This window comes from Anarrhichthys ocellatus, unplaced genomic scaffold (assembly GCF_004355925.1).
Source record: "Anarrhichthys ocellatus isolate YVR2014 unplaced genomic scaffold, GSC_Weel_1.0 scaffold186, whole genome shotgun sequence".
NCBI lineage: Eukaryota > Metazoa > Chordata > Actinopteri > Perciformes > Anarhichadidae > Anarrhichthys > Anarrhichthys ocellatus.
The window spans coordinates 94,720-112,053 of NW_022280216.1; the positions used below are offsets into that span (position 1 = coordinate 94,720).

Genomic DNA, 17,334 nt, shown 5'->3' on the forward strand with positions numbered 1-17,334 from the left:
ATCGGTCTCCTTGGTGAAAGTCCCATGTTTGACCTCCATCCTCAGACTTCCTAACTTTTGATCTAAATTCATCCAAAAGCATCTGCTCAGCAAAGCGATGTTTGTCTGACAATCTCGAAGCCTCTCAAGCATCTACAGCAAACGTTTGACATCCTACAACGAAGTTACGACTCGTTTTTCATGCGTCTTCCTACAAAAGTCAGCAAACACGTGTCGATTTACGTTCGTCAGTCTTTTCAAAATAAACTATCGTCTTTGCAGGAAACAACTCAACAAAACTACTTATTTAGTTTCAGTAAAATATTGTTGTTGGGTTAAAAATAACTAAAGAAGTACCGTCGCTGAAGTTACGTGACTAATAAATAAACGTTGACTTCTTGTTTCACACGGAGAACGAACTTGGAGGAGAGATCCATCCATCTCCCTGCCGTTGGAGATTAAGTAGACAACATAGGAAATGATTTCATAGGATATATTATATATATATATGACTTTGGTATAGCTGACTGGAGCTGTATGAGACCAGCGGGAGGGGCCGACATTGATTACAGCGATGGCGTCATTAGCAAAGAGAATTCAAGTGAAAGGATCTGCAGGCACCCAATCAGACGGGAGGAGGTCTGGAGCCTTGCCGCTGTGACGTCAGGTCAGTTTACGTCTGTGCAGTCGGTCTCGATGGATTTCCTCAGGGACTTTGAATTCCGACTGGAACAGCCGTTCCAGTGCAGTTGTCAGTGTCCCTTTGTTTTGCGAGTTCAACGGATTGATGCATCAGTGGCGGTCCGACGGGAAATGATTCCAGGACGGGAGAATGATGAAGAAGGTTGTGTGGTCTGCACGAGGCGTGAGAGGAACACTGATAGCTGTATAATGCTCTCGTGAAGATGCTCTTACTACATTTAGTTGTATCTGTCTCTGTGTTTGGTTTAAAACGTCTTTTTTTTCATTCAAACCTCGCAGTTGTTTCCTACAGTTTAACTGCAGTTTGTGGTTGAATCATATTAAGGCTGTGCGGGATGTTTTATCTGCTTCCTGCTTCACCTCCCTCTGCAGGAATGCGTCGTTCCTGCTCTCTCTGCTGCTTTTAATGAGGCCACATTCCTCCACCTGACTGTGGGATCATCGGCGCTGCATCGCTCCCTCGGTACAGACGTCCTGACCGGAGCAGTAAACACCTGGTGGAGCGTGAAGGAACAGCGAACACGCAAACACAGCTTTTTACGGTTCTCCAGGTACGTGTTTACTTCAGGTGCTCTGCCATTTGAGCATAACTGTCTCGTGCTGCTGCAGACAAATCCCTCAAGATTCCATGAGGACAACTAAGGTCTCAACACTCTCGTCCCAAATGAGTTGATTTTACTAGAATACTGAAGTTTTTACACAAGGAGAAACTAAACGGGTGAAGTCGACATATTTAAGTCAACTTTACTCAACATCATTAGTTCACTTCAATGATTTATTTTCTTGAGTGTAAGTTGAAGGTCACACAGCTGAAGCAGTTTGGGAACAAGTAAACACACTTATCATGGTCCCTGAGGGAACAAAGTACTACACGTGTGTACTTTGTTTAATAGTAATACACACTCGTGTTGAGAGGATTTCCAGCGTTGGGTATTCAGAAGTAGATTTGGAGTGACGAGCGTTGTCAGACATGAAAGATGAATTACTTCTCTCTCTGATGAGGTGAACATGAGTCAGCTGTGTGAGTCTCTGTCAGCGGTGAACAGCTGAGTTCAATGAACTGTCAATCAGAGCTCTGATTCTGAGCCACATGAAGAAGGTTTGAAGTGGACTCTGCTGATTCAGCTTCACGTCTGGATTCTTCTTCTGCAGATATTTACAAGGTTAGTAAATCACTCTGATATGTTCATTCAAAAATAACTTTATTAAACACATTAATTGCATTGACAAGCATTTGTAATGTGTAAAATCATTTTTGTTTGATTCTCTCCAGCGATGGAAAGTAATTAAGTACTTTATTTCTTATTAATGTTATTTACTAAATCTATTCAAGTGCTGTACATATGTTTACGATGTATTTATATAAATATATTTTATTGTTTATATACTTCTAAATGTATTACTTTTTACTGACACCTTGAGATTGTTCAGATAATAATAATAATACTATTCTGGTGATGATGTAGCTCAAATGGTTTTACATTTTAAAATAAATAAAAACAGAAAACCTTAATTTATGAATAAGACAAATAAAAGTGGTAGAAAGAAGGTATGCATTTTGCACTTACATTTCATATTTTTACATTTAAAATAAAAATAAAAAGTGCTTCTTGAAAACGTCAACAATCTCTTTTATTAAAACCAAATACAATAAAATAATACATTATGAAATATTATAGATTGAACTACCAGCACTATATAAAGTCATTATAATGAGCTCCAATTGTAAAGTGATGAACACATTAATCCATCACTAATTATAATATACATCATATTGTTCTGAGTACTTTCACTTTTGGTGCTGATTGATGCTTTTACTGAGTATTCATACACTGTAGTATTACTACTTTAAGTGTAGTAAAACATGCGAGTACTTCTTCCACCTCTGATTCTCTCCAGTTTTTCATGAGTTACACACTTGCCCAACAAACTGCACATGCAGACGTGAGAATCCACCGTTGTGTCCTGAGACGGTTTCATCACGAGTCCGGTGTCAGCGGATCTCTGCTGCCATGGCAGCCGCTCTTTATTTACCGCCTCGGGTAGAAAACAACAAAGTGATCATGTTGAAGAAAAGCCCGAAGCACAAAAATCAGCATGAAATAAGTGAGTTACTGTCGTTGTGTTTACAGTACACTCATCTCTCTTTGCCCTCGTCAGCTCCCTTTTCCTCGTTTTTAATCATCCGAAGTGAAACTGAATCCTTCAGATACTCAGCTGACTCTCTGTTGTTCCTGCAACATTAAAGAGATGAACACATTAATGCATCAATAACAGGCGGCAACCTCTGGTTCTTCACGTGTTAAAGCTGCATTCTCTCTAGTGTCCACCAGGGGGCGACTCCTCTGGTTGTATCGAAGTCTATGAGAAAATGACTCTACTTCTCTCTTGATTTATTACCTCAGTAAACATTGTAAACATGAGTTTATGGTCTCAATCTCTAGTTTCAAGTCTTCTTCAATACAGCATGATGTTCATTTAGTACATTATGGTCCATTTAGAGTCACACAGACCATAAAGCAGGGGATGCTTTAGGGCGGGGCTACACGGTGATTGACAGGTCTCTACCACGACTTTGTCCGGTCTGAGAGTCGTCCGTGTTTTCGTCTCACAACTTTAACTCTTTCAGTGTTTTCACTTCATGAAAGTTAACAGTAACATTTTGGTCGCCTATGAATGTTTTATTCGGTTGTTCGTTTAACTCCACCCTGGTTTCACTTCTGGTTGCAAAAAAAACAAGATGGCGACGGCCAAAATGCAGAATTTGAGGCTTCAAAACATCATTTCACAAACCTATGGATGACGACTACGTCCACTCTGTATATAAGGTCTATGATTAATAATCATGAAACCAATAGTATGACAATATATTATTCAGCATAATGAGTACTTTTGGTACTAAATAAAGTTCTGAGATATATAATGATTATTCAAGAAGTTTTGTAGAAAACAATTATACCCAAAATGTATATTTGGTATCTTTGGAAACTTAAGGCATCAGAAATTGTAACTCTTTCTTGAAGTTTAATTCTCGAGGCTCAGCTTCTGAACTTTTCGGCAGTTTTAAAAAGAAGAGACTTTTTCTCATCTTTACACTCTAACCGTCTTTCTAACATCTCTTCCTGCTGACGCGTTGACTCCCGTCCTCCAGTGGCTTGTGACTGAACTCCAGCGGGTAAAGTTAAACTCACCCGTCGGTGTTGTTGGGCTCTCGGTGTCGGGAGAGGAGATCTCTGGCCGCTGAGTGGGAGGTGATGAGAGCGGCTCTGGCATCGAACACGTTCTGGGTTGCAGGTCAGCGCTCTGAGTGGAGGAGGGAGGAGATCTGCAGCAATGAGCTGCAGCTTTAATCCGGTTTTACTCAAACAAGCAAAACAGACTTTTTCTTTTTCTTTTTTTAACCTGAAAAACTGTTGAAGTTCAGAAGCTGAGCCTCGAGAATCAAACTTCAAGAAAAAGTTACATTTGTTGATGCCTTAAGTTTCCACAGATACCAAGTATGAAGTTTGTGTATAAAAGATTTATAGAACTTCTTCAATAATCATTGAGATTTGTTTTTTATTTTACTCTTATGACTCCATACTCGTCCACTATACGCAGTAATTAATCAGCATGATGATACGACATCGTAACGAAGCCAACGAGCTCTAAACTAACTTTAGGCTGAAATTACGATTCAAAGTCCTGCATTTAAAATGAATACAGGAGCATCAATGTTAGAGCAGCATGTTATTGTTGTAGCTGAGATACTTTCAATTACTTTATACACAGTTAGTTTAGTCCAGTGGTTCCCAACCTAGGGGTCGGGCCGCTCCAAAGGTCAGGGGTCATGAGATAAAGCACTAAGTTCTGACACACAAACTAATTCTTCAATCTTGGCGTTATTGTAAAATAATTTTAGCCTCTTTGTGCTTCAAACAGTTATTAAAATAAAACCGTGTGAGAAGCTCAGCGGGAGAAAACAAACTAGACACAGTTTTCTATATTAATCTATGAAGTACTTCGTAGCTACGGCTGTACATTTCCCTCTGAAATGTAATAGAATAGAAGTATAAATGAGCAGAAAATGGAAATATTCAAGTATAGTACTTCAGTAAATGTACTTAGTTACTTTCCACCAACAACACACGGTACAAACGCGTGTTTGAAGCACACTGACAGTTGTATGGGGATTTAATGAACTTGTCATGTGATCACAGGAATAAAAAGAGAAATGTTTCTCTTCTCAGACGTCGTCGTGTAGTAAAGTCAGATGAGCTGTGACTTTAACTCCTTAAATCCAGCCGTGAGACCTGAAGGAAGCTCTTAAAGGTCCCACAGCAGCGGGCTGATGGAGGCCGAGCTGCATCCTGACCTCAGCTGATAAGCAGAAAAGCAAACGAGCTGTTTGCTTTGAGCTGAAAGCGAAGCGACAGACGGAGAGCGTCTCTCTGCTGATGGACGGAGACGTTTGTTCTCCAGCAGAGAAGCTGGAGGAGATAAAAACAGACGTGTGACGTTACAAAGGGAGTCGAGTTCAGAGCTGCAAATCATTATTTACAGGCTTAACAATAAGAAGTAACGATTGATAGTTAAATCTATATCATGTTCATCTCTTCCAACAGCACAGTAGAGTAAAGTTATTTAAGTCATTATTTTATCTTCTTCAGACGCCGATTCTGCTTTCAACAGCTGAACATTTGAAGCTACGTCAACGTTTCCTTTTTGTTTAGTCAAAGTTAGTTTGAATGTCGTCGCTCTGCTTTAATCAGAGCAGAGAACACGAGGCCGAGTAAATCATTCAGACGATCGGCTCTTACGTCTCAAGAGTTCTAATAATAAACTAGTTTTTAGTAGTAGTAGTTTATAGTGATGGAGGAAGTATTCAGATCCTTTACTGCTGTAAAGTTACAGTTGTAACTTCAGCATTGTGGCTTCACCGGTTTCCCCTGAAGGCAGCAGCGCCGTGTCTCTCGTCATCAGATCATCATATCCGTGTTTCTTTCTTAGACAAACATTTATTGTAACTATATGAAGATGAGATGTATTTTGTGAGCGTAGCTGGAGGAAGTTCAGCTGCTGTCTGTTTTCAGAGCGTCTGAGTGTCGAGGTTGTGTTCAGGTCAGCCCGTGTTTGCTGGAAACAGCAGCTCTGTTTTATGAGCACGAGCAAGAAGGGCGTCCGAGCCATGAATTCCTTCCCAGAATGCCCTTTTGTCTGTTGACGTGCCACCGAGCAAGGCTTACCAACACTCCAGGGGTGAATGGCGATGAGTGGGTTACTGTGGTAACAGCGTTGTGTTTGAGGGCCTCAGGCAGCGAAGAGACAAAGACGTAACGAGCTGCATGTCACACGCCGAGATTAAAGAGGATCTTTATCATTTCAGAGGCGACGTTTACATTATTACAATAAATATTGTTCTGCTTGAAAAGAAACGCAGAAAATAATTCTGTTTTTATGGCTGCACAGTCCCATCAATTATATATTCAAGAAATGTACTATTCCATAATAAATACTATGTTTGGTTTGTCACTACAATTTAAAGTAAAGTTCTATAAACCTGAGCAACATTTGGCTGAACAGCTCGATTGAGGAAACATTCCTGAACATTTGCGTTTCCCTAAAGTCCAGCGACATGCGTCAATATCCACTCGCTAGATGAATAGTGAAATACTTGGGTTCATGAAAAGATCGTGACATATTTAGTTCGGAAAAGATCCTTGTTTGGGTTAAAATAACTACAGAAGTGTCTTTACCCAAGTACGCATGTACGTTTGTTTTACTTATTCACATTAAATAAATAACGAAACAGATGACAAAATTAAGAGAGAACTTTTGACGAAGATCAATTACTAAAAATAAGAGCCGAGTTTATTTCCTCCAAACCAGTTGATGGAAACAAACCTAATTTAATGAATTATTTTTCATACATTTCAAAAGTTTTCTTAAAATTGAAAGACAGTTGAATAGAAACAAACATGATGATTGATACATATTATTAGTGAATGGAGAGAAATAACAAACGGACGTCTTCTGATAATCTGCTGCTTTGGCAAATGTTGACAAGGAGACGGTTATTGTTCAGTCGTGGATTATTATTTTTGGGGGGGGGGGGTTGTATATCGTCTTTCGTTCCCCCTCAGCGAAGAAGACCACATGACCCGGCAGAACAGAGAGAGGCAGCAAAGAAAGAAACGGAGAGAGATGTCCGGCCTCTGAGCTCCCCAATGAAAACTGTGTGGGTGGGTGGGTGGGAGGGTGGGAGGGAGGGCAGCAGCAGCGTAATGACTAGAAACCCAGCCTCCAAAAGAGGAGGGAGTCTCTGAGCACCACTGACATTCCCAACTAGCATTGCAGGGGAGGTGTTTGTGTGAAACCAGCAGAGCAGTCTTTAACAGTGAAACACACACACTCTCTCCTCAGTCTGGGCTTCGGTGCGGCTGCAGGACAGAAAAGCTGCCTACAGTGTCGACTTGGAAACGGAATAGAAGAAGAAGTTCATCTGTTTTTGCTTCTACCAGGAGACGACAAGAAGAAGAGCTAGAATAAGTAGTAGCAGAAGAAAAAGAAGAAGAAAAGAGGCCAACATGTCCAACGCTCTGCTGAGGAGAAACTCCAGCAAACAGGGTTTACAAAACCTGATGAGGTATGTGATCGATCCGTTCTCTGTTCACACAAAGACAGAAGTTAATATTTAAACTCAGTTAAACAACCTTTATTTTATTATTTAGAAGAAACTAATTCACTCCTGAGATCTGGAGAACAACAACAAAGCATCTCATGTGTCCACATCAGGATGAAGAGTGTTTTCATGTGTGTGTTTTGTCTTAATGGGAACAGTGGGATTACTGGGAGTGTTTTGGGTCACGCAGGGTTTTGTGGGGGGGTTTAATCGACTTAACCTCCTCTCACATGCAATAATCATAACAAAAGAACTATACTAATAATCCATTTCCAGCTGGGTAATCTTTAATTGTTTTCTAAATGTATTAGCGATTAAAATAAATGCAGAGCTGGACGCCCGAGGCTGGTTCCACAGAGAGGGAAGTGGTGTCGGTGACCTGTGTCAGAGGTGAAAGGTCACCAGAGTCACTCTTTTGTTTTTCGGGTGGCGACCCGTCCTGTCTGTTTTATTTCATCCTGTGTCGGGTTCCAGTGGTTTGTGATGAGATAAGAGAGTAACGTGGGGATGACATCGGTCCTCCTGAGCAGGCTGTGCTCCGGTTGGTCGACGTCAACCAACCCTTCGTAGAAGTCGTAAAACAACAAGAACACGTTTGTCTTTTTGTCTGGACTTTTGTCTTTTCACAACAAATCCTTTTAAAATGTTTCGTATGATCCTCAGTCCAAATATGGTCACTTCCTGTTCACTGGTTGCAAAAAACGACAACATGGCGACGGCCGTAATCCAAGATGGCGACGGCGAAATCGCCGAACTCGAGGCTTCAAAACTTCAGTCCACAAACCAATGAGTTGCATCACGATGACTACGTTCACTTCTTGTAGACAGTCTGCGTTTTCCAACTAAAGTCCAACAACACGTTAAATATCTGCTCGTTACATGAATACAGTCGTTTCATAATAAACTTCCGTCTTCACAGGAAACGACTCGGTTAGGTTTAGCCAACAAAACTTCTTAGTTAGGTTTCGGATAAAATCGTATTTTGGGTTGAAATAACTACAGATGAGCCGTTACTGAAGTACGCAAGTTAAGTTACAAATAAATCAAGTTTGACGTGTCGCATGGGGAACAAACGGCTCCCCCCCCCGCCCTGTGTCGCAAAATATGAAATAATTTCGTGGGATATCTACTAATTCCAGCACATTGTTTTTCCTAAGAATAGCTATGAATGCCGGATGAAACTAGCCTGCTTTTGCTTTTGAGGTGTCTGTGATGTTTTGGTTCCCAGACAGCTCGCACCGAACGGTGTTTAAATGACATTAACGTGCAGTAACGACGGCGTGTAGTCGGTACTGAATGTAACTGCATACACGTAAATATACTACGCCGACGGGAAGAGACGTAGCATCGCAAGTGAGAGACTACTTTTATACTTATAATATTATTATTATCGTCTTACTTTAACACATAATATATGTGTTAAAGTGGTGTTCCAATATCTCAAAATGTTTTGGTTATGTTGAAGTTACGTTGGTGATGTTTGTGGCGTGTTTTCCTCAGAGGATGAACCTCGATGACTTTAACGATCCTCTGATGTTTCATCTAAGCCTCACAGCGAGTCAATATTTCCACCTGTTAAAGCCTTCAGATCGTGAAAGGATTCCTCTAAAACTAGAGATGAGTTTCCAGCAGCTGTTTTTGACATTGATGGGAAGTGTCATCCATAATAATTTGTTGATTGTGTTTTGGTCTCTTATTTTGAAAATTGATTGATGAACGTCGGTTGGTTTTTCTTATCGTCTAAATTTACTCTCAGATAAAATGATTTAGTTCCAGTCGATCTTTGTGTGACTTGAACCTAAAACTAGAATCGGTGTGACTTTCCGTGTCTCCACAGAACGACTCTGTGGGTTGAGAGTTTCTGAAGTGTTGTAATGAGTGAGTCACAGTGAGGTTTTTGAAGCAGATAGCAGCTGGAGGAGGCGGTGTCTCACTGTGATTCATGAACTCGGCAGATGGCGTCGCTCTGGAGGAACGGCGGTGACATCATTCTAAAAACATGACGTGTTTGAACATCAGACGGCGTGATTCGTTCACCGTTTTTTAGGCTTTTAAAGGAGTTTAGTTTGGTGCTGCAGGATGTTTCCAGCTGCTTAGAAACTGTTTTAATTACAGCCAGTTTGTTTAATTATTGTCATTAGAAAATGACCCTTTCATAGTTTTTATACTTGTGGTTTTGGACCTTTTACTTGACAGCTTTCTGCTAAATAATGTAAATTAATCTGGTGGAAAAGTTGAATGTTTTGTTGACTTTTTAAGGCAAGTTTTTACTATTTATTTTTAAGGTAGTTGTATTAAAGTATCTCATTTTTGTCACTTTATACTTCTGCACCACTTCAGCTAACGTTCCTTTTCAGATTAACAGCATTAAAGCCACTAGAGGTGATGAACGAGAGGCGTTTGATTTGCACACCCTGATAGCGTTCATAGCTTCTCGCTTCCTTCTATTTGTGCTCATTGATTCGACCAGATGTCTTCTTCTAGAACAGCTTTACTCTTGTTGCACCACCTGCCTTTGTTTTCAACATATTTTGGGGATGTGGCCAAGTCACATGACCAGTTTTGTTGTGTTGATGCTGAGCATTGGAAACAGCATCAGCACTGTGGCTGTATTTTCAGTGGTTGAATGATAATAAGTACATTTACTAAAATACTGTACTTGTACATGAGTATTTTCATACTTTCTACTTCTCCTCCACGACATCTCAGAGGTAAATATTGTACTTTTAACATTTATAAAAGTAAAATATTTTACTGAGCAATCAATACTTTTACTGAACTCAAGTTTTGAACTCATGACCTTTTCTTTACAGTGTGGTATTAGTACTTTAACTGCAGTAAAGGAGTACTTCTACCACACTGATACTGCTGTGTTGTCCTGTGTATCGTCCTCTTTACAGTCTCACAGTATCTAAAACATGTTGTTATCAGATGGTGGCGTTCATGCCGGCGGTTCAAGGCCGGCACACAGCACGGCTGTTTTTAATCAGCTCTCTGTGGGTGATGTCATCAGGAGGCATACCTGCTGCGACCTCTGACCCCTGACTCCCCCCCCCACGAAAGGCCGGGTGTCCTCGGTGTTTACGATACGGGGAGATAAGAGGCTGAGGAATGTTTTTGGGGTGGTGGGGGGGTGTAGTTAGCCGATGAGTGTTGGGGGCAACCCATGAACTCCCCCCCCACTGGTTGTCTGCATCAGAAGGATGGAGGGAAAGTAAACAGAGTGGCGCTTCCTGTTTCCCCTCTCTGGTTCTGTTCATCTTCTGATGAATTGGTTTCTCAGCTATCGCCACGCTGTAGTGATCCTCGTTAGCCGGAGAGGTTTGAAGGAGATGTATACGTTTCTAAAACGTTACGTTTCTACCTGAAAACCCGTGGAGCTAACATTAGCAGAATACGTTAGCGCATCATTAACTAGTGTTAGCACATCTGTGCTACGCTATGCTTGTGCATTGAATTGCAGACCCTCCTACGAGTAAACACGCAAAATATTCGTCAACTGAAAATGATCAGTTTTGCAATAATTTGCCAAAAATGTTTGTCTTTCGTTCTTATTTTTACGCCATCGATGGAAACACTTTTTCTGACCATAGATTTTAGGAATGTGAGTGCTACAGGTCACGATTTATACTTTTTGGGTGAACTATTCATTGAATGGGATTATTACTAATGTGGGAACTGCAGCCAACATTTCTGCGCTCACCATGAACCAGAATACTTTCACGTTCACCTCTCCACCTTCTGCTCGCTTCTCATTTTTTGACGTCTTAAAAGACAAATAAAGCTTCGGATTCAAAGTTTGTTTTCTTTTGGACTTCCCAGAGAAAGATGCCCTCGTTATCATCTGCCCTGATGCTCGACAACTTCTTTTAAACTTCTCTCGATCTAAAAAAAAACCCAGTTTTGTTTGTCGTCCTCTTTGGAACGAGGTCTGTCGGGTCATTCTGACTGCACATCTCTTCCTGTCCTTCACAGTTGAAGTCAAACAAACCTGCAGGGTTTCCAGACTTCAGGGATCTGGAGCCCTTTTCATGCTCTGCATGGGGGGGGTCAGACACCCAGACATGCAGCCATAACAGTAACAGGGGGGTTACCGTCTGCCTGTAGTCTCTGGGGGGTTTGTTGGACTTCTGGTCATTACAGCGAGAGTCTGACTGCTTTTGTGCTGTAATGTAGCAATATACTGACTGACTGACTATTGCATTACTTCTTTCCCTTATCATGATAAGTTTCCTCTGCTGTCGCTGAAAAGAGAGAAATCCGTAATACTTGTTATTAAATCTGCCAATTATTACCAATGAACTGACCAGAATCTCTTCTTGAAAGTGTCTTTTATTCTGAACTAAAGAAGCTTTTTAAACGTCCCAGAAGTCTACAGATGTGTTTTTGATTCAGTATTTCGAGATGAGCAGATTGTGACATTCAGCACAATTCCTCCTTCGCTAAGCCCCGCCTCTTGAACACAGACTGGCCAATCACGGGGTCCGACAACTATCTGCTCTGCCCCACAGACGTTCTTCATCTTCTTCATGTTGGTTTAGTGGATTCGGAGCTCGTCGCGGTTAAACGTTGTGTAATAGTGATACTCGTTACCCAGAGAGAGGAAGTACACGTTTCTAAATAAAGTTCTTTGCAAGTAAAAGGGAATTTGCTAGAATTGCAGATTAGCAATAAACAAGTACAGCTGTGACTGATGGGAATGTCTCCAGCTCTGAACAAAATCAGAGGGATTCGTCATCTGGGAACCACGAATGTCTGTATGACAGTTAATGGCAATCAATCAAGTAGTGGCTGAGACATTTCACTCAAAAACAAAACCATCAATGCAAGTTTTTTTTTTTTTTTTTTTTATGTAGCACATTTCAGCAACAAGGCATTTCAAATCTGTTTTACATAAAACATCAAAAGCAACAAGAAGGAAAAGTCACGGGATGAACAAAAGCAGTGGGGTTCGTCATCTGGGAACCATGAATGTCTGTCTAATTTAATGGAAATATATAAAATTGTTATGTTGAAAATATTTCAATATAGACCAAAGCTGGACCTGCGTGCTAAAAACGTATTATTTTGCTGTTCATTTTAAACCAGCCACAGAACCTGTGAGACGTATTCATTTACCTCTGACAGCGGTTTGACTACAGATCTGCTCTCACTCGTCCACTGACTTACTTTCTGGGAAGTGTCGTCTTTTTGTCGTTTATTCTGTGAGAGTCATTCAGTGAATCTGAGTCGCTGCCCCGACTTGTCTCAACACAACGGTGACTTCATCTCACAAACGTCTTCCCACCGTCCTCGTCTGTCCCCCCGGCTGAAAGCAAGCCGTGTTATTATTGTGTCATTCAACCGAGTCATCCCTGCGCTGACAGCATGTGTACTCACAAAAGAGCAGATAATACTTTTCACCTTGTTCTCCTCCCGACAGTGAATCCCTCTTTCAGTCTTCAGACGTCGGCGGACAATAAAGCCGAAGGCCTGAACAAGTGCAGACAGTGGGAGGACCACAGTATGTGGTGGAGGTGGTGTGTTGGCAGGTGGTGCAGCTCTTTTATCCGGTGTGTGTGTCGTGTTTCTGGTGGTTGCTTCTGATGTTGGTGGTCACAGAACTGAATTATTGAAGGCTTTGTGGCCGCAAATCTGCTAGCAACCAGCCGTGTCTCCAAAACACTGGAAGGCTGTTTGTTCCTTAAAAAAAAAACAGGCCGGCTTTTTAGGGTATCACTTTTCATTTTCTTAAAGTTAGATGTGGGGAAACTGCTAGCCTAGCTTAGCACACAGACTGGAAGCAGGGGTTGACTGCTAGCCTTGCAGCTTTTCTAACGCGATACTTCATAAAAATACATGAATGGAAACACGGCTCATGAGAGACCAAAATAAAAGCCTTTTCTTTACATTAAATCTAGACGTCTCTCGTCTCTCTGCTCCCTCGCGTCGAGTCCTCGGCTCAGGCGACGGTCTGAACCTTCATGTCAATCACTCTGACCTCCGGGGCTCAAGGGCATGTCGTCAGCCTTTGATCTGAGGACGTGTTGGGAGGCAGCGTGTTCAGTCTTGCCTCTGGTGTCGGTTTACATAGAGACATAAAACCGGCTCGACTCCCGCTGAGGAAGTGAAAGTGTTCTGAGCATGTCGTTAATTGTCTCTTTTTTGATGATCAGACGATTCGAGCGAGGAAGATGTTGATGAAACACGGGACGATGAGGAAGTAAAGCTGCCAGTTTTCCTGGTACTGTAAAAGTCGGGGGGTAATGGTTTAGTCTGAATCGGACGTTTGAGTCGAGAGGCCGAGCTTGACGGAATCCTCCAGCGCTGTTTACAGAAAGGAAACGGAACGAGAGTTCAATCGGCCTGCTGGCTCGAAGTCCGGCAGCTTCTAACACCCGGAGGGTGAACTAACCAGAGACCGTATCTATGCACCGTACGCTCCGCTGGCTCACATAGGAACACTACATCATATGTATAATGTACAATACAAGAGAAAAACACCTGCACAACCTCAACCTCACTGACCTCACTGACCTCCTACCTCCACCTTCTCAATGTTGTCGTTTCACAACAGAATATTTGATTTGTATTTAAGGGATTCTACTTACTTGAATCTTGAAAAATCCGTTCCAATCAAACAGATGAGCTTGAAGAACACATTTACTATCCAAAAGCATCGCAAGAATTAGCGAAGTGATGTATGTCATTTTGCGACTTTCGGTGATAAAAACAGAATATTATAATATTCTGTAATAAAGGAGCCATTCTGCATAATCAGTACTTTTACTTCTGATACTTTCAGTACATTTTGCTGATAATAATTTTACTTAAAGTCACTCGAAGGAACTTTCATGTTGATTCTGTCACCCCCTGTGGACTAAAGTGGTAGTGTTTCTGAGTACCATAGTCCCTTTAGAAAACCTCTCATGTTACTGCAGCAGGGTCTGACAGTCTGCCCCTCTCAGTCCTGGTTCTGGTTCTCTCGTGCCTCCCTTCCCTCCAGCGGGTCCAGCAATACTACATTGAGATTGATTCACAACTAGTTAAACAAAGGTCTTCCACCACTAAACACATCTTAGACGTATGTTACCTGAGAAGAAGCTTTTATTTTGAAAGTCAGCTGTCTCTGTAGCTGCACATCCCGTCCTGGCGTAGTGACCGCTGCCTCTCTGCTGCTCCCATCCTCCATCACAGAGATTCTGACCCTCATCCAGCTGTCCTCCGGCCTCTCCACCTCTGTCCCTTCATTTGTTTCCTCTCAGGAAGGACGGAGACACACGGAGGAGGAAGTGATGCTGATGCTGACAAAGTGGTCTTGTTATCAGCAGCAGACCTCTGTGCTTTTTCAGTGGGTCTAACAACGATCCGGTCCTGTTTCATATCTTTAACGTCTCCTCCACCAGCTAGAAACTAAACCTGGTGCTTGTTTCTGCAACTCGTCATGTTTAGTTCAGAATAATTACTTTGAAAATACAAAAGAAATGAAGAACATTTAAAAATGTGATAAAAGCTGTCAACTGTGAGGAGCTGCAGGATATGATGACTTTTGTCATTTATGAATCTGGTGATGAGGGTCTGAGGTCACCGTGTGTCCGACCTTCCTCCATCCCCCTCTTAAAGAAAGTGGAGGACCAGATGGAGCCGTTGGGGATCTGTTGGTGACCCAGAAGCCACATGTGAGTCCAGTAACTGGACACCTGAGCATCCAGATGGATCTTATTGAGCCGTTAGTCCTGAAAGCGTCTCCACTGAGGCGTCAACATAAGCCACTGACCAGCTTGTTGACTTATTTATCACGTGACTTCTGTACATAAGTAACGTCACTTCCAGTTATTTCAACCCAAACTAAAATATTTTCCTAAACCTAATCAAGTTTTCCTGTGAAGACGGAAGTTTATTTTGAAAATACTGCATTCATGTAACAAGTGGAAATTGACACGTTTTGCTGGAATTTTGTAGGAAAATACATAAACGAAAAAAAGTGTTTATTAAAAGCTCCCAGTTGAGTTTTTGTAAACAAAAGATTCAACATGTTGAATCTCTTTACTTCTATTTCTATTGTTTGTAAAAACAATACAAATGTAGTTCAGAGATCTAAGTTTGCAGCTGGCAGGCGTCTTCTTGCTTCTGTTGGTATATAAGCCTCTGAAACCTAACGGGGATCCGCTCATCATGTGGTTACAACTATTCTCTCAATGCTGATCTGTTACTGAGATGTAAAACATGTTTCAAACCAAACCAGAAATCCTCTATTTCCAAAAGTCACATCTCCTAATGTAGATATTAATGATCAAACACACATTAAAATGTTTTAAAGTGAACAAATGACTGCTTCACGTCACCATGTACGGCTGAAGTGTTTGGATTAAAGCTGTCGTCGTCGAGAGGATTCATGGATTCATATCTTCATGTTTGGTACATTTCCTCTGGATGAACACATTAACTGTGTAATAAATACTGTGGAGCGACGCTGCGTTCATCCTGCAGATAAACATTTGGCAGATGTTGTTCAGGTCGGATCTGAGCCGCCTCTTGCCTTCACTTAGTCTTTGTTTCAACACTGTGTTGCGTGTGATTCCTGACAAATGTTTCCCATTTTAAACTTTTATAGTTTCCCACGAACCACAATGGAAAAGTACTCTTTACAAGTAGAAGTCAGAGATGAAGTGATGGGATTTTGGGGGATTTTGGGGGATTGTGTCATCGAGCTGAGAGACGACTTCAATTATTTGCCTGTTTTCTGAGCTTTTACAGTAAAAAAACTACATTCTGCAGAGAAATGATTGTAGATATTGTAAAAAGTTGATGGATGATTCATTTTTTTTAAGCAACAACAATCTTTATGCTTCTTAAATGTGATTATTGTTGCTTTATTTCACTGTAAACTGAGTATTTTAGAGTTCTGAACTGTTAACAAAACCAGCTATTTGTCATCTTAACAGTAAATTTCTGCTCGTTACATGAATAAAGTCTTTAAAAAACAACTTCGTCATGTTTAGACAACAAAAGTACTCGGTTAGTTTTAGGAGGAGATGGTGGTTTGGGTTAAAAGGACCACAGAAGTACACAAGTTACGTGACAGATAAAGAGCTGAATGAAGAGCTGTCTAATGGCTGAAGATCAGTTTTTGACTCTTCAATGTCTACTTGGAGTGGATTGAGAAGTCAAACTAAGCAACGTACCTTCATACAGCGGTTCTTATGACATCTTACCAAACGTTTCTCCTCATTTTTCGTGTGTTTTCCTGCAAAAGCCCAGCAACACGCGTCAAAGCCGCTCGTTACGTGAATACAGTCTTTTAAAAAGGTATTTCCGTCTTCACAGGAAACTTAGTTAGGTTTAGAAAAATATTATAGTTTCGGTTAAAATAACTACGGAAGTGCCGATATGGATGTGCGCTTGATGAAGCCAAGCTTGAACAAACGGGACTTTCACTCAGGAGGGTGCTGCTCGTGTCAAAGTGTTGAGTTATTTTGAAGTGACATTTTGACGTGTTTTCTGTACTTGTGTTACAATGTTCATGCACTCTTTCACCTTCCCATGAGATCACGTTTGATAATCCTCATAAACGCTCAATAATAATCTCATGATAAATATTCTCTGAACGTAAAATCTGTAATCACAAAAAGAGGTAGAAACCACGAATCCAATATTTTGCTCAGAAATATGGAAAAATGATAAATGGAGAAACATTTGAGTTTAACTTGAGTGCAGCCCTGGATTAGAGCTGATCTTCTAACTTCACTGTGTCCTCTTCTGTCTGCAGGCTGACGGCTCAGAGGAGCGTTGAGGATGCTGAGGAGGTGGAGAGGGAGCAGCGCCGAAGAGCTCGGGAAGCGTCGCGCTGGTCCAACGGTGGATCGCAACCCGGAGAGTCGTCACCGGAGGACAGGACGCCAGCAGAGGACGGCATGTACGTACAGACCAGACAACAACCTCGGTTCTGCAGAGTGAAACAGATGCGGAAGTGTCTTAAAACTTGCATTCTCTCTAGTGTCCACCAGGGGGCG

General features: G+C 41.5%; 1 protein-coding gene across 1 annotated transcript in view; it reads left to right on the forward strand.

Annotated features, from left to right (window-relative positions):
• The first annotated feature begins 1,672 nt into the window (after positions 1-1,672).
• The window catches only part of lsp1a (lymphocyte specific protein 1 a), a 34,561-nt gene continuing 18,899 nt past the window's right edge, over positions 1,673-17,334 (forward strand). The window contains exons 1-3 of the mRNA XM_031878546.1: positions 1,673-1,844; positions 7,084-7,306; positions 17,091-17,237. Coding sequence (XP_031734406.1) covers positions 7,248-7,306; positions 17,091-17,237 — 206 coding nt within the window. The 5' untranslated portion in view covers positions 1,673-1,844; positions 7,084-7,247. The remainder of the gene's footprint in view (positions 1,845-7,083; positions 7,307-17,090; positions 17,238-17,334) is intronic.